Source organism: Polyodon spathula, chromosome 7 (genome assembly GCF_017654505.1).
Source record: "Polyodon spathula isolate WHYD16114869_AA chromosome 7, ASM1765450v1, whole genome shotgun sequence".
Taxonomy (NCBI): Eukaryota; Metazoa; Chordata; class Actinopteri; order Acipenseriformes; family Polyodontidae; genus Polyodon; species Polyodon spathula.
In genome coordinates, this window is record NC_054540.1 from 19,289,449 (window position 1) to 19,314,589 (window position 25,141).

At 35.7% G+C, this 25,141-nt stretch overlaps 1 protein-coding gene across 1 annotated transcript in view; it reads left to right on the top strand.

Moving 5' to 3' along the window:
* The window catches only part of LOC121318317 (metabotropic glutamate receptor 8-like), a 179,464-nt gene that overhangs the window by 49,545 nt on the left and 104,778 nt on the right, over positions 1-25,141 (top strand). The window contains exon 3 of the mRNA XM_041254837.1: positions 6,080-6,296. Within this exon, the coding sequence (XP_041110771.1) occupies positions 6,080-6,296 (217 nt within the window). The remainder of the gene's footprint in view (positions 1-6,079; positions 6,297-25,141) is intronic.

A 25,141-nucleotide genomic window follows, 5' to 3' on the forward strand; every position in this document is an offset into this window, starting at 1 on the left:
CACAAATTGTGCAGAGCAACAGACAGGCTACAGTTAGTCAACTGACAGTCCAGTACAACATTGGTGCTGAAAGACCCATAAAAGAATGCACAACTCGTCGTACCTTGACACGAATGGGGTATGGCAGCCGACGACCTAACAGAGTTCCACTTCTTTCAGCAAAACACAAGAAACTGCGGTTGCAGTGGGCTAAGGAATGAAAACACTGGACACTGGAGGATTGGAAAAACACTGCCTGGTATGATGAATCCCGGTTCCTGCTGTTTCACACTGATAGGAGGACTACGGTATGGAGAAAACCACATGAGTACATGCATCCATCATGCTGCATGTCAACATTGCAGGCTGGTGGTGGTGGTGTGATGGTGTGGGGTGCGTTTTCATCGCATACATTGAGCCCCTTGATAAAAGTGCAGCAACGTTTGAATACCACAGGATATCTGAACATCATTGTCAATCAGGTGCATTTGCTAATGGATTTTTTCAGCAGGATAATGTCTCATGCCACAAGACTAGGATTGTCCAAGAATGGTTCCACGAACATGACAGTGAATTCAGCTTACTGCAATGGTCTGCCCAGTCATCAGATCTAAATCCAATTGAGCATCTGTGGGATGAGACGGAACGAGCTATTTGGAGTAGAGATCCACTTCCAGCCAACTTGACACAACTGTGGGAAGCATTGGAGTCAACATGGGCCAGCATCCCTGTGGAACGCTTTCGACACCTTGTAGAGTCCATGCCCTGACAAATTGAGACTGTTCTGAGGGCAAAAGGGGGTGCAACTCAATATTAGGAAGGTGTTCCTAATGTTTTGTACACTCAGTGTATATAGTGTGTGTGTGTGTGTGTGTGTGTGTGTGTAAGTGTGCCCCCTGTGGGTGATGAAGGCAGGGCAGCTGCTTCCTTTTAATAGGGACCAATATGTGAGGCAGACAGACAACACAAGATATTTTAGAGGAAAGCGCTCTTGCACATATTTATTTTAGCACACTCAGTGCAGTTCTAAAACTAACAAAGAATACTTTCACAAAGAAAAGAAACAAACAAAAATCCTTGCTGTAAAAGGCACTATCTTTACAATAATTAGTGATGGGACCGAATCCTCAGCTGATTCGACCCCACATGAACCAATTGAATCAAACAGTGTTACGAAGCAAAGGTTCATGTGGTTCACATGAACCACTATGTCATGTGACCCATGAACAGTGTTTAGCAGTAGCTGACAGGAAGTAAACACATTTTTTTTTAACCCAATACATACTCTTTTTGTCAGTAGTGCTCAGTGTGGTGTTTCAGTCGAGCTGAAAGGAACATTTTTTTTTTTTTTAAATCAAGATGCTGCTTTTTGTTTTATATTTATAAACTAAAAAGCATTTAGTATGTACAAACAGCTCTTTATGAATATTACTGTTAAAAAAATATAACCTCTGATTATATGTGTATAAAGGATACAGAGTACAACATTTCTTTAAAAAAGCAAATGACATGGATTCGAACCCATTATTTTCCACCTCTCCACTTTATACCTAGAGCTACACTACATGCACCACCTGCTTGTAAACATGAATCAAAATGCTTATCACACCATGCTTATCACACCATCTTACACACTACTGTTACTGAAGCCTCATCAAATTACGCTGTCTTTTATTTCAAGCAACAAGAGCCTGTTTTTGATTGAACAACACTTTTCTATTTCTAGAATGATTATTTAAGAAGGTTTTATTGGTTATTCGCATGCGTGGTTGATGTGTAAAATAAATATTCCAGGCAATTTCAATAAAAACAACAGCCCTGCTCTATCTTTAGAAAAAGCACTAAAAATGTTCCTTTACACTGAAACTATTGTTTAAGTTATTAACCGAGAAAATAAAAACATGCAATTGCTTGATGTTGTATGTGAAAGGTGTATGAAATGTCATTATATAACACATTGCCTTCTCTGAGCATTAGTGCAGTTGTCCACTTCACTAAATGCCTTCTCTCTGGAGATAGGTGGCTGTACTCTCAATGTATTGTGTTGTGCAGATCTACCAAGAGATGGGACTAAAGATCATGAAGCGCTTCATGTGCTTCGGCTCAGTGAATCTTTTTGTGAACCAAATGATTCAGAGGTTTCAGTGATTTGGGAGGCTTCGCTTTTCCCATCACTAACAATAATTCCCCTACCTAACAAGGAGGCCTAGTACCTTTAGCACCAAAACAAAATTGTGAATACTCAGTAAAGAAAACAAAAGAAAACAAAGTAACAGTGAACAGCAAATAAACAAAAGCAGAAGTTTTCAGCAAACACTCCATCTTCTCAGCAAACACTTCCTCTCCCAAACAAAGGCGCTGGCTTTTCTTTTATAGCCTGAGGCTGGGCTTAATTAATCCTGAATTAATCAATCAAGCCCCAGCCACATTGTGCACAAGGATTTGGCAGAGATGATATTTTAACCTCATCCCTGCCGAGCTTAAATTCAAAATATACATTCTTTATTTACACAGTTCCCATAGAAATGCAAGAATAAGGTAGACAGCATATATCTGCTGTCTATTATTATTATTATTATTATTATTATTATTATTATTATTATTATTATTATTATTATTATTATATATATAGTAAATAAGTTAGTTCAGGGGTGTCAAACTCAGTTCCTGGAGGGCTGCAGTGTCTTTTGGCTTTTGTTCCACCCGAGCTCTCAATTATTTAATAGGTCTAATTATTTGATTAGCTGGACACATTTAACACTTCTCTTCAGGCCTCAAAGTATTTCATAGGTACCTTGAATCAAATGTATTTTTAAAACCGTCAACTGTTAAAGACCTTGAAAAAATATTAAATATGTCAAATTGAACAAATAATTAGATAAATTATGTTAACTAAGAGCTTAAGTTGGAATGAAAACCAGAAGACCCTGCGGCCCTTGAGAACTGGAGTTTGACACCCCTGCTTTAGTTGGTCTATAAAGTACTTTCCATTTATTTATAAAGGACTATTATGGAGTTAATTAGTTCCATCATAAAATCATATATCACCATAACCTCAGTTCTCTCAGTGCAGAAGCTCTCTTAGGAGCCAACTTTCATTTAGAAATCTACACACAGAGGTACCAAACCCTTCAAGGCTGTACAATGAATAACTGCAAACCACCACTGGCTGCTGGATCTTTTCTCCCTTACAAGTATTTTTCAAAAATGATGATGTTATCTGAGGCATAATCTTTCTATGATGCAAACAACCTAAATTACTTTATCAAATATTTATACGACTCACAGCTACCTACTTTTTAAATGTGCTTTAAAACTGTTCAGTCCCTTTTGTTTGCACCCTGACTGATTTGACATCTGTACCAGTATTTTAAAACTGTTGCTAAATGGTATTCAGCAGAAAATATATTCGAATGTGTTAAATAAATAAAAAAATACACATGGAAGCTGCAGTACAATTTTACCAGGTAGTTTATAACAGCAGTATTAATTGTCTGCCCACTCTTAGTCAATATCTCCCCATGTAGCTGGCAGCGCCATGATAATTCCTTTGATAATCCCTCTTCAGGCTAGACAAATACTAAGACTGTAAGTGATGGAACTGGCAAGCCTTTTCAAGGCAATCCTACACCTGTACAATAGAATGCCTCCAGCTCAGGACAGCTATGGTACATCTTAAACAGCTGTCCCTGATTACCCATATGAACATTTGTGGTGAATTTGCGCAGCCATTCTAAAAAAAAACACCTAAAATATTCCCACACCATTCAGATCTTTTACAATGTTTTGGCTCGAGTTCAACACATTAAAACCATCTAACTAGAACAACAAAACCCTACTGCGGTTGCAGCCTATACCCCTTTTCTAATCTTTTGGGCTGTCTAACAAGTAGATACATTCTCTTTCGTTTTGAAAAAGTCGATTTCTGAGCTAGACTGTTGAGTAGGAAACATAGACAATAAAATTGAAACTCAGCATATAAAATAAAAAGAATACATCGGGATGTAGATTGCTACAGCCTGCTATCTACAAATTATCTATAATCCTCTATTGTATCCCTGGGGCCCTACACAGCTGCATATTTGAGCCACAAGTTGTCTATTTTAAATCTGTCTTCCAAATACATGGCTCATTGTGCTCAGTATAAAAAATAAATCGGTTACCACTTCATCTGCTTACACATTATCACCTGCTGATTAATTTTTTTACAGTGGGTTTTCATAATTTCATCTGCTGAGACATGCTGTTCACTGGTAAAAAAAATCACAATCCATGTTTCATTATGAAGCTAGGAACTACAAACTTTCTATTGTGAATAACACTCAGTAGAGGTAAAGAGGTAAAGCTGAGGATCTAGTTTCCACTTTTAACAAATTGGATGCTAATTTGCCTGCCTTTTGTACACTTCCATATATATATATATATATATATATATATATATATATATATATATATATATATATATATATATATATATATATATACATACACACAGCTCTGGAAAAAATTAAGAGACCACTGCAAAATTATCAGTTTCTCTGGTTTTACTATTTATAGGTATGTGTTTGGGTAAAATGAACATTTTTGTTTTATTCTATAAACTACTGACAACATTTCTCCCAAATTCCAAATAAAAATATTGTCATTTAGAGCATTTATTTGCAGAAAATGACAACTGGTCAAAATAACAAAAAAGATGCAGTGTTGTCAGACCTCGAATAATGCAAAGAAAATAAGTTGATATTGATTTTTAAACAACACAATACTAATGTTTTAACTTAGGAAGAGTTCAGAAATCAATATTTGGTGGAATAACCCTGATTTTCAATCACAGCTTTCATGCGTCTTGGCATGCTCACCACCAGTCTTTCACATTGATGTTGGGTGACTTTATACCACTCCTGGCGCAAAAATTCAAGCAGCTCGGCTTTGTTTGATGGCTAGTGACCATCCATCTTCCTCTTGATCACATTCCAGAGGTTTTCAATGGGGTTCAGCTCTGGAGATTGGGCTGGCCATGACAGGGTCTTGATCTGGTGGTCCTCCATCCACACCTTGATTGACCTGGCTGTGTGGCATGGAGCATTGTCCTGCTGGAAGAACCAATCCTCAGAGTTGGGAAACATTGTCAGAGCAGAAGGAAGCAAGTTTTTTTCCAGGACAACCTTGTACATGGCAAATGGACAAATAATGAAAATAATCATTGTAATACAAAGCATTCCCTACCATTTTGTTTTTGTTGTGGTAAAAATAAGGACATTAAAATATGGGGATAACAGCAATTTAAACATATTCAGGTTAGTTACAGTATTTTTTTTTACACCTGAAAGAAAACCACTTGTAAGTATTGTAAAAAAATTTAAACTACTGACCTGAAAAAATGATCAAGTTTTGCAATTTTTTTTGTGCAGATTTTGCAAGGCTTACTGCTTTGTTTTTCTGGACTCTTTCCTGAGATGGCATTATTACGCACAATAGAAATCCATGTGCTTGAAAGGGTAGTGTTGGCTGTTGGTTTGTTGTTGTTTTTTTTTCCTTTGATGCGACTTAACCATGCAAACCATTTTATTTGTTGTATCCAAACACTTCCTAAAACAGACGTCTCTAAGTGCCGTAGCTGAAAGGACACTACAGCCATAATGGCCGTGAATAGGCACACATTTTAAGGAGCATTGTGGCAATTGAGAAGGGCACCCAGATGAACTTATACGTACCCCTTTGGGTTAAGCCAAAGCTGGATTTCATGGGAGCATTTTTTTCAGCGTTAGGAAATCCCCTGGATTGCCTTAACCAACTATCTGTGGTTATGCCAGCATTGCCATTGAAAATAATTGGTTAAAGTAATCCAGTGTGATCCCCCAGTGCTGTAAAACAGTTCCGTGAAATTCAGCTGTGGCTTATCTTGGTGCAATATAGGTTGACCAGATCAACCCATTAGTTATACCTCAGAAAGGGTTTTTGAACAAGAAAAATCCATGTTCTCCTCTGAAGTAATAATTTATGACTTTTTAAAATTAATATTTATCATAAATATTACATAATTTTCTGTGTTTTGAATAACCAAGAAGTGACTCTCTGTACCTCTCTTTTTTATTAACAGATACCTCAGATAAGCTATGCATCTACAGCCCCTGAATTGAGTGACAACACCAGGTATGACTTTTTCTCTCGAGTGGTCCCACCCGACTCATATCAAGCGCAAGCCATGCTTGATATTGTCACAGATATGGGGTGGAATTTTGTGTCGACCCTGGCTTCCGAAGGTAACTATGGAGAGAGTGGCGTGGACGCATTTATACAGATCTCAAGGGAATCTGGTAAGTGGTCATTTATCAGGTTTTGAACTCAGGTTTCCTCATCTTCAGTCTCACAGAATACCATATTCCCACCATGGAATAATTACCAGTTGCTCATCTTGGAAATCACCATCCATTCATCTATAGAAGTTGGAGGCTTTATAAGTGCTTCTGCTCAATGAAGTCACATACAGATGTCATTGTTTGGTATTCTTTTACCGAAGTGCAATATCATTAAAAGCAGAACTTCCTGATCTTTAAGAACATCCTTTCTGATCTTCAACAGACACAGTCTTTTAAGTATGAAACCATGGTGACACCAGTGGAAAAGTTTGTGTGTATTTACAATATTTACAGTTTCTTTTTTGCATTCACTAAGAATGTTAAACAAAACAAACAAATGTGCTATTTTTTCTATAGAGTCTCGTATTCCTTTGAATTTAAGACACAGCCCAAGTTTCCCATCCTCAGTTTGAGGAAAAAATAAAACAACAAATAAATATGCATTTACAAATATACAACCTCAGTTAAGTATAAGGTGGTAGTTTGCAGCTGTCTGCTATCACACAGAGCATTACAATTATGTGCTGCTTCTCATTTTTCAGTCATGATTACTCACACCTGCCTGTATGTCATGGATACTATGATATTGGCCATTAACGTTTTGGTTTTGGTTTGTCTTTTCTCGTCAGTCACATTGCTGTTTGTGTACTCGGGTATTTATGTCTTTTCTCGGCGATTTTAATGCAAGCATCACTATACTGTACTCAAATTTAAGACGCAGGCTATATCATTGTAAATCTGTAACCTAATTGCTTGCTATTCAGTTTTTTTCACATTTTAAAATTATGAAAATGTCTGAAGCAGGATTCTACTATGAGCGCTATTGGCTGTTGTATGGATGACCTCTGGTTGATTGCAGAGGAAATGCCAGCAACTAGAGACACCTGAGCATATGAAGTAAGCCTGTGGGGGTACTTGTGTAGGTGTGATTTTTGTGCTAGTGACTAGGGTGTCTGAAGGTTTATTTGACTGGTAGAGGAAGAACTGATGCAATGAGGAGTTGCTGTCTCTGGTTGACCCTCTGTGAGACTTCCACCCTGAAGCATTTGGTCAAATTTGTGGTTAAAGTATAAAGGTTAAAGCGGTCGGCTGATGGCACACGCTTCGGAGGACAGTGTGTGCTTGTCTTTGCCCTCCCAAATCAGTGTGGGGGCGGTAGCATTGAGCTGAGCCTAAAAATAATTGGCTATTCTAAATTAGGAGAAAATAATAATAATAAAAAAAACAAACAATTGGCAACTACTAAATTAAAGCACAGGAAAATATTTAAATACATTATCTATTTGTGTAAAATTTGTATTCAGCTAAGGAATAATTTAATATCAAGCCTGTAATATATTATGTTTTTACAAACACATTGCTCAAGAGTAATCCAAATACTTTAGAAAAGACCTGCTTTTCTTTAGTTTCATCTATAAAATAAACGGGGGTGGATAAAGGGGGCTGCAATTTGCTGAAGAAATAATGTTCTGTAGAAGAGTAAGCTTACTGTAGATTATTTTTAATTAATTAACGTGTCTTCTGAGTTTTGGATCTCATCTATAAAGCTTCTGCTGCAACTTCCACCATACTATTGGATAACAATCATCTAGCCTTTAGCAGATTGATAAAATATTTGGGAAATGTAATTCGTGGGCTGTCACTATCTTCCTGTAATCTGTTAATCTTCCTTGATATTTACATTAAAAACCAAGATATAGGTGATCCATGAAATCACGTTGCTTGTCCAAGAGACTAATACACTGTTATGTCCTTCCCTTCTTGAGGAAGAATGAAGGGAAAATAAAAAGATATACTGCATGAACCATGAGAGGAAGGCTGTTTGGAAAGTGTTCAAATTGTCAGGGGGCTTACATAGGAGACCACCAATCAATTTCCAAAGAGTTGGAAATGCTGTAATGCCCATAGCCTTCTAAGTTAGTTTCCTTGTCTAGTTGGCAGAATCCAAATAGACTCATTACATGCAGAACAAAAGCTGCTAGCTATATTTACTGCAATGTCTGAGCTCCATTGCAAGCCATGGCACTTTTAAGCAGACTGCTCTGTAGTGATTTGACAGACTGTCTGTTCTTTTTGACCAGGCCATGTTTTACTCAGTGGGCATATAAAGCTTCTTGAGTCACCAAAACTGATGTAGACCTAAGGTGACACAATATTTTTTACGCATCATTCACATCAAGTCCGGAGGCTTTTTTTTTTCATTTTGATGCAGTTCATGATTTTTTTTCATATTAAAAGTATATGCTTCACGTTTAATAAACAGATTGCTTAATCAGTTACAGGTAACTGCACCTGAAACGCTAATGTGATTATTGCAAACGGGATGCTTTAGCTACCACAGAAGAACTCAGGAAAATACAGTACCTGATTGCTTAAGTTAGTAAATATTAATATTAAAACAAACTGTTAACCAAGATAAGTCATGTTTTTTTTTTTTTTTTTTTTAACCACATAAAATACTATCTGTAATTAAAAAAGATTACATTGTTTAAACACATTCTTTACTTAGATGTTTTAAATAATAAACGGTTGTTAAAATGGTATGATTTAACCAGAACAAATGTTATACTTTTGAGTTATGTTTACACTGTGGTGAATGCAGTATTTGGCAGTTTGAAGGGTATGTATTTTTTAAATAGCTTGTGCCACTGCTCTGCAGCATGCTTAATAATAGTTTTGGCCCTGGTGATGTGACATTGACTCATACTCCACAAGCTGCACCATTACTCATATCTTCAGGTTGTGAATGTTCCGAAAATGTTAAATGAAAATTAATGAAAGCCTGTGCTTAAAGTTTCAGTTCATTATTTTGCGTTAATGTGTTGTAACTAGTGAGCTTGTGTTTTCAGAAATCAAGAAGAGCACAAATACTTTTCCAGAAACAATTAATGATATCTTTAAATGTAGTTGCCCTGTTAGAGGCTTGTGTCATTCTGCCATAAATGCATAGAAGTTGTATCATGTGATACATTTAAAAGAAACATCCTTGGTATAAATTCAACATAAACCATTGACTATTAATGTGGCAATTGACAGGACTGCCTTCCCCTACATCTGACAAAATAAAATTTGACCATGCATTTGAGCTTATTATATCAGACAAGCATGTCTGGAAATCCGAGCGAAACCATAAAAATCATGCATCACATTTGTTTATTGACCGACTGGGACATGCTTAATGTATATATTACATATGTTGCCTGGATCTGGGTGTTTATGCATTTGCCATGTCCCCATGTGAGAATGAGCTTGGAATAGAAAAACTGGGACCTCATTTGGCCAAACAATAACTAAGTTATTTAATTAATTGATCTGCCAGCTATGTATGTGGATAAAAATGCTCCATATCATGTATTATCATCATGTTTTGAAATTGAATAAAGTGAATGGCAATCACATGGTTTTAACATCTGATCACCACACAATATTTAGGTAGAATTGGTTGGGTTCATAAGCTGCTCATTTTTATGTAGGAAGCAAGGGACTGTTTGGTCTTTCAAATTTGAAATAAAATTGCTCTGTAAAAAGCTGTAAAATAATTTTTTTGTCTGCCTGCTTGGTCACTCTATTACACCAATGCACATCTAATTAGATTTAGCTACAAATCCAGGCTTTGGCCTCACAGTTGTATATGTGGAAGAAATAAATGTGGCCAGTTACTGGGGGAATAGCCACTCCCTGAAGGATAATACTCTTAAATTATTTAAATGATTAATTCCGTAAGTCATTGAAAGTCAGGCAGCCCCTTTCAGAGATCCTTTTAGATCCACTTAAGTTGTTCACATTATCAATCAATCAATCAATCAATCAATCTTTATGTTATATAGCACCTTTCATAGTGGACCGTCATCAGAAAGCGCTTTACAAGATGCAGGAATAAGAAAATCCATAATACTTTAAATACAGAGAAATGCATAATACATACTATACAGTAAAAAAATGCATAATACATGAAAGTAGCAAAATACATTAAATAATACATTAAATACAGTGGAAAGTGCATAATACATGAAATAGTAGCAGCAACACAGCAGCTAATATCAGATATCACGCTTAAAGTGCATGGAAAGCAAAAGAGAACAGGTGGGTCTTGAGGGTTGATTTAAAGCTAGCGACGGTGGAAGCATCAAACACCAAAGCTGGGAGAGAGTTCCAAAGAGTCGGAGCCATGAAGCTAAACGAGCGTTCTCCAAGTGTGGTGCACTTTTGCTTGGGGATATCCAAGCAGGCCAGTCGAAGGACCTCAGCTTGCGGCAGGGACATAGCGGGTCAGCAGGTTGAGGAGGTACTCGGGACCTGTGTGATGAAGGACATTGTAGGTGAGCAGAAGAGTTTTGAAAATAATCCTGAACTTTACAGGTAGCCAGTGCAGCTGGGCAAGACGGGGGGTGAGGTGATCACATTTTTTACATCTGGTAAGGATTCTGGTACTGACATTCTGAACTAGCTGCAGTCAGTTTATGGTGTGTGCCGGGAGACCACCATGTAGAGAGTTGTAGTAGTCGAGTCAAGAGGAGACAAATGCATGACAAAGTATCTCTGTATTCCAGGAGGGAAAGGTAGGGTCGGACTTTGGAGATGTTTCAAAGATGCTAGAAGGAAGACTTGATGACAGAGGAGATGTGGGCCTCAAAGGAGTGGTTTATGTCAAGAAGTACACCAAGGCTTCGTACTGTGGGGGAAGGCAGCAGCAGACATTTTCCGATGTTCAGTGCAGCTATACTGAAATTCTTTAGTTTAGTTTTAGATCCTACTAGAAGGAGTTCAGATTTGCTAGTGTTCAGCTGAAGAAAACTGGCAGACATCCTGGCCTCGATGTTTTGAATGCAAGCCGAGAGCCGGACCATGGCAGAGAGGCTACCAGGGTCGAGTTTTAAGTAGAGCTGGGTATCGTCAGCATAGGAGTGAAACATGAGGCTGTGTTGGCGGATGAGGTCACTGTCTTATTTACTGGAGGATACATTTAGATGACATTTATTTTAATAATGGTATTTCGTAGAATTTCAGATTTAACGCATTCTCTAGGTTGCATTAAGCACGTAAAAACAGTTTCCATTTTTAACAGAAACCTACATATACCAGTTTGTTTAAAAGCCTTACCCAAATTTTTTGAGCAAAAAATTTGTTTGTATTAAAACAAAAGTGATTTCTTCATTTTTTCATTAACCACAACTGCTCACAGTTAACACCTTGAAATGTTATTGATTTCTTTGGCTTCATGGTATACGTTTTAAAAAGGTCATTATTTTTTCAGATAAATAATTGAATAGCTGCAAACCATTTAGCTTTTCCGTAAATCAGATCAAAGAATCAAATACATCCAATCTCCAATTTTCATTGATATTTACCAGGTGGTTCATTCGAACAGCAGGTGGGCTGTTTTGCAACATAAAGGAAATCATTAACCTAGCGCTTGTTTCATTGTGTGTCTTCTTAAGCACAGCTCATAATATAAAAAAGGTCCCTTTGATCCTTTTGATACTTTGAGGCAGATGCTTGATGAATGTAAGTAGAAACATACAGTCGCTTTCTACCCACTGGCTTGCCATGTTCACAATACTGTATGTATATATGTATTCATGCTTTATTGCATTAGGATTACTTAAAACATTTTGATCTTGAATTAGTGCTCAACGTGGGCTTTAAAAATGAATTATGAATTGGTCTTATGTTCTTTAAAATGTATTCATTCAAAATAAGTGGGATAGTCTATTCTGATAGCTGCCAGTAATTTTACAGTTTCAGAGTCTGAGATTGTCTTTTATACAACCAGTTCTACACATATAAAATAGATGCTTTTTTTAGTACTTTTTTGGGGGTATACACATTTTTGTTATAACAAAGATTCTGCATGCACCAGGTTGCCAGTCTTGGTTGGGGACACACATGGAATGCTGCAATGACCTTCACACTTACACAGGGTTAGATGAGGCAAGTTCTTGGTACAGTAGCTTGGAAACAGCCTTTGCTTAGGTTCAGCGCTGAAATCTGTATTAGTTTGACAGCGGTTGAACAGAGTGGTGAAGCAACACTCCAATTGTGCAATTTTAAATTAGGTTGCAAAAAGATAAAAACAACCTCCATTACCATTGCAATATCTACAGCGAGTCCAGTAGTAGATGGGTGTACTCGTTGCTAGACGGTGATGCACCGCGGTTCTTTCTTTTATGAAAAATAATTATGTAAAGGTTTCAAACTACGTTCATTTACTTGTAGCACATTGGCGTGCTAAGTATCATTTGCTTGGAAATCCGCCAAAAGTGTTGTATGCCTGGAGTGAACAGGGATAATGATAAAGTACAAACTGGTATTTTCTGTGATTGTATCTTCTGTGCATAAAGACAAAAAACAACAACTGATGACTGTATTTTCATGGGACAGAAGTTATGATGAATGTGCATAACATATACAGTATGACTGATTTTACAAACCCTGGTTTCATTGCAAGATTAGTGCCATCTTAAAACTATCAGCTGCCATGCTTTCAATTATCGTTGGATTTCAGTGCATTATTAAAATCAACACTGTTTTCATTTTATGCATACTGTATATTAACACATACAAAATTAACTGGACTGTACAAGTGTACAAGTAGCCTACTATGCTGGTAGTATAAATACATATTTACATTAAGAAGGATGCTGTAGATCATTTCAGATTCTTGCAGGATTGCTCATCTGTATGCTTAAAAAAGGGTGCATTTATACTTGTAAGCACTTTTTATGCAATGATTATAACTCCTCAATTTGAATGAGCGTGAACAGTACATTTACTTCAGAGCATAACTCCAAACCATGGGCAGTTTCGCTGTACTCTGATAAAATGCACGATTATCTTTAAAGCGTAGCCTTTAAGTCCACAGAGCTCCCAGCTGTTGGGTCTAATGCATTTCTGCTTTCTTTTGCCACCTGGTGGCAGGACTGATGAAGTGCAGCTGATTCAATGCCAGTCAGAAAGAAAAAAAAAGGATTGTAAAACTGCGACAGTCTCGCAACCGGTGAATAGATGGCCATGGCTACCACTGTACATACATTTTCCAATCGCAGGGCACTGTTTTTAAATGAATTTTGACTTTAGTAGCTTAGTGAGCAAACCCATTAAATAAAGCTAAAAATACATGCAGTACATAAATGAGTTACAACTACAACAGCATTGCACATCATGTGCTTCAGCAACAATGGATGGAGCCCCAAAAATAAGGTTCCACTGTGAATGGCAACCAGCCAATATGCATGTTATCCAACACACCGATGGAAAATGGAATCCTCCTTGTCATTAATGTTTACCCACTGATCAATCAGGAGGACAGAAGTCGACTGTTCCTGCAGTCAGCCAATTGCCTCTTTTCATTCGCTGGACCTAAGCAATAGATATTACGAAGCCTTTGAACCCTAGTGGGAAGTCTCTGCCTGGACTCGGGCGATGGACCAGTGGGGGTGTGCTAACTAATTGATGAATAGATGTAAAGTGATGGAACTCAAAGAGTTGCAATGTTTCCATGTGTTTCTAGTGACAAACAGGAAAGAGTGTAACTTGTTTTATACTTTCTTCAAGTCCAATGAATATAGGTAATTGTTAGTATAACATTATTTAAAATGTAACTTTGTAAATGTAACTTGAATCCTCTGTTATATTTTTTTTCAGGAACACTGCCTAAGATGCTCTTAAGAGGCTCTTAAGAGAAACCGCTTGAATTTTGGTATAATTGGCCTTTGTAAAGGTGGAATACAGAACAGAAGTAAAATGCATTTGCTAAGAAACTGTCTGTGCTGAGTCTCCATAGCACTCCATTTCCATAGGTAAAATAAAGAAAACATATTTTCCTTGCTACATACCCTAAACAGAATCTTTCTAGTCTGCCTGAAAGAGTCAAAGAATATTCAGAACAGTTTTTTGTTGAAAATAGTATTGGATTTCTTATTTCCTAAACTTCGAATGAGCTGGAGCTTGGACCTTGTTGACACATGTGTGTACCCATTAGCAATGGTAATGAGAGCAATGGTAAAGGCATGGCTGTTGTAAAACTGCTGACTTCACTACTCTGACATTAAAGAAAAAACAATTAACATAATCAATGCTTGCAAAGAGCAGTGTTAAAATCCAATTTACAATGTTAAACGACCTGTTTTTAACACCTTTTAAAAATGCAAAGCTATCAGTAGAAAACTGGATTGTATGATTGGCATAAACCTTCAATAATAACTTGAAGCCACTTCTTGACATATAATCAAAACTGTAATCCTTAGCATGGGGCATATATGCCAAATCTGAAATTCAACTTTTCTGAAACTTCAACTTTGCTCTGACTATAAAGTAGATGGCATCGGTACCTTTGGCAAGGAATGAACTGGTAGAAATAGCAGGGTTGTTATGTTAATGACATTTGTTTCAATTAATTTACTGTAGAATTTAATGTAAATGTTCTATACCATATATGACTCAAGAGAAATCCCATTATTTTAGAATTCCTCCTATTAGAATGAGCTTTTAGGGATTGTAACTTATATTTCAACCCAATGAAATACCACCTAAAGTGTGAATTAATAAATGGAGTGTAATGGATTGCATTTTTTTGCATTTTTTTTTTCTAAGCGGATCTAATGGAAAGAATTAGCTCTTGTGAACATTACACCGTTGCAATCTCTTTTTCCATTTTTTTTAAAATTAAACCATTTGTCCTTTTGAGGCCAGACATGCAATTCAGTCACACACCACCCTAAAATACAAGACATGCATTTAAAAATGTCATTTTCTGAAGCCTTTCATTTTTCACTCAACAGTTTGTAACAGTTAAAAGAGAAAGATGAATACAGTCATTGCTCAGACATTGCATTATAGTCTGGAAATAATTGATTGTGGGTTTTATGAAAAAAAGTATTAAGAAAATGTACAATTAGATTGGATGATGCTTTAATTATACGCTTTTGACTATTTTAATTAAACTGCTTTCTGTATTGAGATTTATGAAAGGACAGGCATTTTCCTTGACTGATTTGCAGCATTATCTTTGATTTCTAAAGAAACAGAGGTGGACATTAAAGAAACTGATCAAATCTCAGCAAGACATTCAAGTCCCTAGAGTGTGTTTCAAATGGATTGTAAATCATAGTAATTAGATGCAAATGTTAAAGAAAATCAGGATTTAATTTCAATGATGCTATACACACTGTGTGAGTATACATCTGTGTTAATTTTAGCTGGACTTCTGACCTATGAGTACGTTGTTAATAGAAAACGATTATGACAGTGCGCTGTCACTGTACAAGGAGTGGTGTTTATATATCAACTTCCAGTCTTATCTCTTCTGCTATTTAATTTAATCCATACTTCTGTTAACCCAGTGTTCAAGGTTCTTAAACTCCTTGCTCAATGCTAATCCAAATATGAGGGTCAGAACCCTTCTTAAATATCTTAATAATGGGCAAAAATATTGTTACTTTATGGTTATGATGCTTAATGGTACAAAAAAGATTATCATTCTTTGGATCTATCTCTCTGATATAGATATATATTATATATAATATATATTATTATACTTATATATATATGATATATAATATATATTCAATATCTTCAACATTCTGGAATTGTCTTTAAAAGACTACTTGTTTGTTTTTTATCAACTTCTAAAAGTACTGTTTTTTGTATTCAGCCGATGAAGGACTTATAGTCCAAAACGTCCTGATAATTGATTTGTAATCAATTATTCTAGATTTTTAAATATCAATTTTTTTTTTTCATACACACACTTTATATACACACACACACACACACACACACTGTTAACTCGACACCCCACAGGGATGCCATTTAGTGTCAACTTACCCAAGGTGTCTAGTTAACCACAGGTACACAAGAGCCATGGCATTAAGATGCATATATGTAACAGAACTCACACATTTACAGAATTACTGTATTTACTAGTTTATTTTTAGTTAAAAAACTTATGAAAATGGTTGAAAGAACTGCAGTGAATGAATCAATTACAGTATACAGTACTGTACAAACTCGGTACAACTCGTATAGTTCGATTTGAAATAAGAATTAATACAATAACTACAAAGCTATTTTTACCAAAACAATCCAACCACAAACTGTGTACAGACTGTTTACTATACCTTTAGGAATTACCTTGTATTGTCTAATTATAAGGCTTATACTAGACTCAGTCATATTAATGGGATCGGCCAGCATCGATTTTGAAGCATTGGACAAACCTAGACTAGACCGGACTAGACCTGAAATTCAGTGAAAACTTGAAAAAATGAGTTTCGCCCAGTCATCTTTTTCAAGTTCTGGGCCAATCTAGATTCACCGGTTTTGGATACGGGTGAGTGCCGAAAAAAGGTGGTAACTTCGGGATTCGCCCAGAAACCCTTAGTGAAACTAGATAGGCCTGGGCAAAACCACTGCCAGACCACTGGGTTTCACCCTTGACATTATATATATATATATATAATGCTAGCATTGAGATCTGAAATTCAACAGCTTCCAGCACAGCTTGAATAGAATCGGAACATTCACATTTTGGTTGCATTCTTCTCGGAATCTTTAGCTTCACACTGCACCAAATAACCAACAGCCTAAAATAGCAACATTGCTTTGTTAATTATTTATTTTACTTTTTTTTTTTACAGTGCTTTGATTAATTATCATTTTACATGATAATATATATATATATATATATATATATATATATATATATATATATATATATATATATATATAATATATATATAATTGTTTGCTAACCCATTTTGTGGCAAAGTATATTACCGATCTAAGCTTTGAGTGTTGAATATTTAACAACAAATAGTTATGGCCTGTTTATATATACAGTATATAGCTATGGAATAATCCATTAGTAGCATCTGGTTAGCAAGGGAATATTTAAATGTGTAAACACAAGCCAGATAAGACACATTCAATAATATCCCACAGCAACTGAATGACTGTCACAGGACTATTAAACACCCTGGCTGGCACCACTTACAGTCTTTTATACTATACATGTTTGATGAACCTCACAAAAAACTCTGATTTTATGATACCACACGTTAGCCTTCCATAACTTGACCTTGAGAACATGCAGAATCCTGTCTAATTTTACATACAACAGACAGTGAAATGTCTGGCACTAATGGCTGACTTCCTTAAATATTCAGGATGACCTGTGACTGTCGATACATGGATTAGGATAAATGTCTCCTGTACTCTGAGCAGATGTTAATGTTAATGCTAACATTTAAGTGATAGGTCAATTCAATCCCTGCCACAGAATATTTAAAAAAAAAAAAAAATCCTTGCTTGATGTATAGTAATTAACAACATAGTGCCTGTGAAACACACTTCGCTTGTACTAACTACCATAGACGCCAGGCTCTTCCTGGTGCAGTTGTGGCGAACAAAGAGTAACGTTTTTAATTGAATTTAATTTATTGATATCTTTATAAAGCAATCTTGAAGGCATGTACCATATACACTTTGCTCGATGATGCTCGTATAGACGAGGCTGGCCGCACAGAAAAATCTCTTCTTCTTTCAGACTTGACCGCTAATAATTATATGCACAATCCTGTTACATTTTTTTTTTGTTTTAAAAACCTTTTGCTATGTATTAAAACAAAACATAAAACAAAACAGTGTGTTTCGACACATAATGTGTCTTCATCAGGTGTTGCAGCGATTGTCAATTAGAAAACATAACTTGATCATATATATATAGGACACCAATAAATCCAATAGTTAATCATTAATTGGATAATAGCCAGACATTAATTAAAGTTACAGATGGCAATTTTCACCTATTATAGCATTCATTAATTAAAAATGGTTTTAGAATCCATTGTTAGTCCATACATAGTGTAATAACATAATAATTAAACTCAAACCCTGATATATTAAAACACTTTAAAATACAGCCATATATTTTCTTATAGATCATATTACATAGTTAAGTTAAACAATTATTCAATACTAAAGATTGGAAGACACTGGAACACGATTCCCAACCCTGGACAACTGAAGATTCAATTACCATACAAAGATTCATTATCTAATTTTTAAAACATATAACATTTTTTGAGATATAGCTTGAGATCTAATGTTTCACTAAGTCCATGTGGTTTCATAGATTTTAAAATAAATCCAGAATGACTCTCTCCTCATTAGTAGATTAATTGTATTACCACCTATCTCAGAGACTAAGGGGTAGTTGTACAAAGATGACCAGTCGCAGTGCAAACATACCACAATTTGCATTTCATTGCAAAGTATACATTTAGTCGTATGTACTAAGAGAAAATATGTTAATGAAGAGAGCCACACTATACTTATTTAAATATTTGTTGCCTCCTATTAGTGAGATCTCTAGCATTGCGAGAGTCATGGGACATTTTTAAAATAAATTATGAAAGGCAGTTTAATCCCATTAGATTCTATAGTGGGGCCCCCACCTTCACCCCCAAATAAAAAAAATTTGTTTCTATCAAAAAGTTTCTCATAGTCATACAGTAGCCCCTCACTAAACTGGACATGTTTGTCTGATATAAGGAGGTGTTGGGTTTAAAAAAATAAAATACAATTAAATCGCACACACACACATTTATAGTGCTCAGTGCATTTTAAATGTATAAACTATTGCGTTGACATAACAGTAATGTGTTTTGTGTAGGCTACACATTACGTTATGTAAACATATAAATCTGTACAGTACGCCTATACAGTATAGTAAAACCAAATGAATACCTAGAACACTTTCTTTTTACTTTAGCCTATAGGCTCCCGGTAACACAAAATAAATCATGTTGCTGCTTTGAATACAATGATGTACAACGCAAATAAAAGATTATTTTAAATTGAAACTAAATAATTTTAGCGGATTTATTATTATTTCTAACTTGGCCACTTAGTAGCCTTGACAGTTAACACAAAATAGATCATGGTGCTGCAAGTTATGATACTTGCAGGAGGAAAGTCAATTCTCGTTAATACGAATTTCAAGGGACCAGCAACAAATTTAGCATTATGCCACTAGTTCGTATTATCATGAGTAGCCTTTAAGCCAAATGAATACTGTCGGTTTTTATTAAGTTAGTCAGTGGTGCAGTGCTAAATTGTGCACAATTACAAACCACCTGCACATTATGAGAATAGGTGTGTTTCATATTCCTATACAGATGCTCAGAATGAGCTGGAGGGATTAGCAGCACATGCATGCAGTCTATTGTTCCCAACACACTGGGGAAACCAGAAATGTGATAGAAATTTGTTTGCAAGGCTTGTAAGTACGCCCTGCTTTTGGAGAAAAATAGGTATTTGTGTCTTCGCCTCAAAAATGCATTGAGACAACTGGCAAGACATGAGAAAAAGCGGACTGGGAAATGCCAACAACAACTGTGAATGTTAAAAACATGCTTTCAAAAGTTCTTAACAAATTGATGGAATTGTAAGTGCACAATTGCTGGCAGCTTTAGTACATCTCACAATGATATTTGAGAACCCTCATCTCTACCCCAATTTTTGTGAATTTATGCATATAACGTCCATAATTGTATATTTATCTAAGGCTGAACTGCAAAGAAAAACTGTTGCTGCAAAGCATTCCCTAAAAATTCGCTAACACGCTTGTTAAGTACATTTCACCCTAGACTTCCGACTCATTTGCAACTGGTTTGCGACCATTGCGACAGCCGCAACACTTTAGTATACCCACCCTTGAGACTTTTTTCAAGTCCTATAAACTTAAGACTTGAGGTAGAACTGTGGCTCATGGCTTTATAGTGTCTCGCTATTGCATAATCTATATTGTTATTTTGTATTGTAGCCATGTTCTGGTATACGTATTTTTAAATTAATTTTTGTTTGTCCTACATAAACTAAGCCACAAGGACATTTAAGCACATATACCACATGGGTTGTATTACAATTGATAACACCTTGTATCATGTATTTATGACAAGAGTGTGGATGATTAAAATATTTGGTATTGTGCATGTTAGAACAATGGACACATCTTCCACACCGAAAGCTACCATGTACTGTTTTAGTAAGCCAATTGTCATTAGATGGTATTGATTTACACATAGAAGCGACTAAAACATTGTTAATATTCCTACCACTTTTAAAACAACATTCTAGCTGGAGAGGTAACGAAAGGACGAGGTTGAGAATCATATTCTAATATCTGTCAATGTTTCGAGATTATTGTGGTACATTAATAATAACAATAAGTTAGCTGACACAGTTCTAACCTGTAGTTTTCAATTACCCGTTTTGCTATTAGTTAAGTATGCATGTTTTTTGACACAGTGGCAGGTCTGTAGGAGGAGGAGGACTGGAAAGAGGACGGAGCGCGCCCTCCACTGTAGCTGTTATTATTCTATTTACTAGGTGGGTTCTACAGTGGATTTAATATTCTTTATAAAATGGCTTGGATAAATTAAACACTGTGATTGGCTAAACAAGATCACATGACCGTGCAGTAATAATTGTCTTACCGCACAGCTATGACATCATAGACCAACTTACTTACCTGATCTATTAATATTACTACACCTTAATAGTAACAATGATCTAAACAGTGTTTCTGTTGGTAAAAATGTCAACATACAACTGAAACAGCATTTAAATCACTCAACAATCAGTTTTTTTTTTCATCTCTGTCACTAAGAATTATAGAAAAATTGTCAAATATACTGTGGTATTTATTTTGTCAGAGAATAGAACCAAGAAAACTCAGAGGCAAGCAGCAGCAGAGAAATCACCATGCAAGACTCACTCAGCATGTAATGCACTATATATGCAGCAGTAGCAGCATCTACTTATTGAACTAAATAATAACTTATAAAACTGACTTGCGTGAATGCAATATTTAAACTAGAGACAACAAATATATCTTGCCTCAACCCTCGGATTTCAGAAACATATTTAAAACAAAATTAAAATCTTTACTGCCCTCTGCTGACACAACCGTTGGGCTTATAAACAAGGTCGGTTCGGCATAGAATTCTTTTGTGCTCGCCGCAGATGGAAGGACTGCAGTACCGCGCAAACCGACACGGGAGCTGTTTAGACAACATATCATCTAATGCTGATTTACAATCTATGGAAATTATGCCTGTTACCGGCATCGGTGTGAAAACAGCCTCAGAAATTATTGGTCAGCTTCTCTTGAAGACCGCAAAACCTGAATATGATAATTTCTTACAACCCTCCCCTCCAAAAAAAAACACTCGGAAACCCCTCCCTCGAGGGCCAGCACAGTGCAGTGTTTGGCTGTTCCATGAATCCTCCCTCAGATGTGGGAAATCAGTCTGCTTTCTCCTTAAAAAAAAAAAAAAAAAAAAAAAATCAAAAAGTACTACACTATTTCCCTTTAGTTTAGCTAAAGAGGAATTTTTTTCTCAAAATGTGTAAAGTAATAAACTAATGTTAATTAAAAAAAAAAAAAAAAAAAAAAAAAAAATGTAGCCATTTTATAAGCGAAATAACTCACTCCAGGGTGTGTGGTAAGACAATTCTTATCACATTTCCTGGGCAGTTGAAGGCACTCTTCCTGCGGCCTCGTGCCTCACAACGCACCCAGGGCGGGAGGTAAGAACTGTCTTACCACACACTCTGTCGTGGGTAATTTCTTATATATTGCTGAGTTTGAATCAGGGAGTACCTGAATGTAAAATAAGACTGTTCTGTGAACTCCATAAAACAAGAAAACAAGTAAAACGCAGCCAGTGTACTTCACACACCGAGGTGTGTGTGTCATCCTTTCATCCACACTACTGCATAGAAGGTAAAGCGCCCACGGCCTTACATTATTCTTTTAATGTCATTGGAGATATAATTATACTCTGTGAAAAAAGTTATTATTTCTTGTGTAGTCGAATCATTCATCTTTATAGTTTTTACAAGCTCACTACTTTTTTAAATTTCAGTTCTATTGAAAGTGGTATCAATTAAGTTCTTATTATAACTCTGATATTGAAAGCGAACCTGTATGCCTTTAGCTTTAATTTTGAAGTCAGACGTATCACTGCATATTAATTTTAGCTATACAAATTGGTACATTTTTGATCAAATGTTTTGGATGAAAAATAGATATATTAAGATAACCCTTATCATTTACTTAAATGAACAAATATAACAAAATGTATCTTAGTTTGGATATATTCCATAGTAGTTAGGATTGGTATTATTTATGTAATCTCTCTAAAAAAAAAAAAAAAAAAAAGGACTTTGGCTATAGAAACGTACTTCCAGTGATATATTACAATGTATAACACAAAATGACAACCACAAAAAATAATCCAGTCGATTTGGACAATTGGACCCCCAGGGGCATACTTGTAGGACTAATAAAAGACTGGCATCGCTTTTTGAAGGGGGGAGGTTGGGGTGTCGAATCATTAACATACAGGGTTCTTACGTTTGCGGCAGTTGTATCCTAGGACTTTTTTCTGTCCAAAAATATTAAATTCACAATTGACGGATTGTAAGTTGTATAATGTCCCTAAAACAAAAAAACCCAATTTATCAAATAAAGTGGGTTGTCGGACTAATTCATTCGGTGGTTAAGTGCGGGAAAATAAATCATGTTTGTGTTGACCCTTTTTAGTACAACACACACACACACAGGTGTTTTTGCAATGTTTCTAGCATGCTTTTATATGCCAGGTGGCTGGGTGTGCTATGAGTAAATGCACTATATGACACAGAGCATTTCTAGTTTAAAATTGGGGTGCAGTAGGGTTTTTGTTATATTTTACTTTTGGAAAACGATGCCTGTTTGGAAATAGTGTATTTGAGGATACAACAAACCATGAGAGATTTTCTGTTTGAAAAAAAGCATTTGCTTTTAAAATGTACTGTTCTTTTGGTTGCTAGATATTCAGGATGCACAAAAAGTGTACAAACTGACAGCAAATTCCAACCCATTTAGTTTATAATTGTTTTCATTGCATTTTCTTTAGGGATTAAGATACATGTTTTTGGTTTGCACAGTTTACAATATGTTTGTAGATGGGATATTAGTCAGGAAAGGGAGTATTCACTTGTTATTTTGCAGCGGCTGAATGGGTTTATCAGGTAATTTTATGCTGGTTCAGGAGGTGGTTAAGCTAGTTCGAGGGGGGAAAAAAGTAGAGCCAATCAATGTATGTATATGCTCTTGATGTACAGTAAACCTGAAGATTTTTTTTTTATGTAAGAGCTTTCTACATTAAAGTGATATAGATATTCCTTGAACAAGAACATGGGAATCAATGCTAATCATAAGAGGAAAGAAATATATTTTAAAGGCTTGCATATCATTCTTGTAAGGCAAAATGCATCTGAAAACTCTACATCAAAAAAAATTATAAAATAGTAAGATCAGAAAAGAAAAGATAGGCCTAAGCCTATTTAACCGAAAATATGTCTAATCCAGAAGCGTAATCCTGAAGTTGTCAGCCAACTGAAACGCAAACCTCACGGTTCAAAGACAACTCATCAGACACTGGGAGGAGATCCAAGGCTCATGGAGATTGACCACTTGCTGGCCCCGATGATCCAATGTGACGTTAGAGCGGTGGTGCTCAAAGTGTGGGGCGCGCCCCACTGGGGGGCGAAGACGTGCCACGAGGTCTAAAAGTTTGTTGTTAATTTTATATGTCTGCAAAAAAACTCAAACAGCAAAGCTATAAGAGAATACTTAATCAGTTTAATACAAAACTAACTTACCAGAGATATAAAATGAACAACAAACTTTTAGACTTTGTGGCACCCAAACAGACTGCTTCCTTATTTCAGATCTAGCGAATTGATTTTAAAGTAAAATGACCCCTCCCCCATCCTGGCTATTAGAGGTACTGCAGAGAACAAAACCACTCCAGAAGCAAAAGACGGTGCAACAAAGGTTCCTACCTGCTACATACCAAAATATGTATTTTACTTATTTAAGATTTCCATATTTTCGTCATGCTCCTAATTCGATTTGTAAAATATCTGAAGGCAGTCATCCCTTAAAACCTATATAAATGAAAACATTTCAATCTGAAATTTATAAAAAAAAAAAAACTGCACTAAGCTTGCCCTGAGAAATAACAGCTACTCACAGTTACATAACAGAAACAGCCAACACAGCTTCTTAAGGGCTGTTATTTAGATCCATCAGAATTATTTTACAGATTAATTCATAGTCACAGTTCTTGACCTTTACAATAACCTTTGGTCCATGGGTGTACTTATTATTTAGATGTATTTTTTTTTTAAACATAATTTTGACACTTTTTAAAAAAAAATCTATCAAACAAAAATAGCTTTAAAATAAACAATGTATATTCTGTTTTATCATGTGTATTGCATTGCTTTGTGCTTATTTTAACTTAATGATATTGTTCCAAAAAAGTATATACTAAATGTATTATTGCTTAATATGTATTTTCTCATGCTTTACATTTTTATGCTCTGATATACTCTGCAATTGGTATCTTCTGGTAAATTAATGATCACGTTAAGATTATGTTCACTTATTTTCCCTACAATGCAATTCTGACCTTTTTATTTAAGGTGCACAAGCAATATGCAGTATTTAAAAGTGCCTGCACGGTAGATTACCTTAAAGCTCACATTCACAAGCAAAAAAGGTATTTAAGTTAAGTCTTATAAATGTATTTGTAACTATTATGATTTTTAAACATTTGAACTTTACAATTGCACTTCTGTTTTGTTTTTTAAACCCAGCAAAACCTACTTTGTACTAAAACTATCTGTGGAGTATTGTGTTAGCCACCATGACCTCACACGTCAGTGCTTCACAGATAACATGG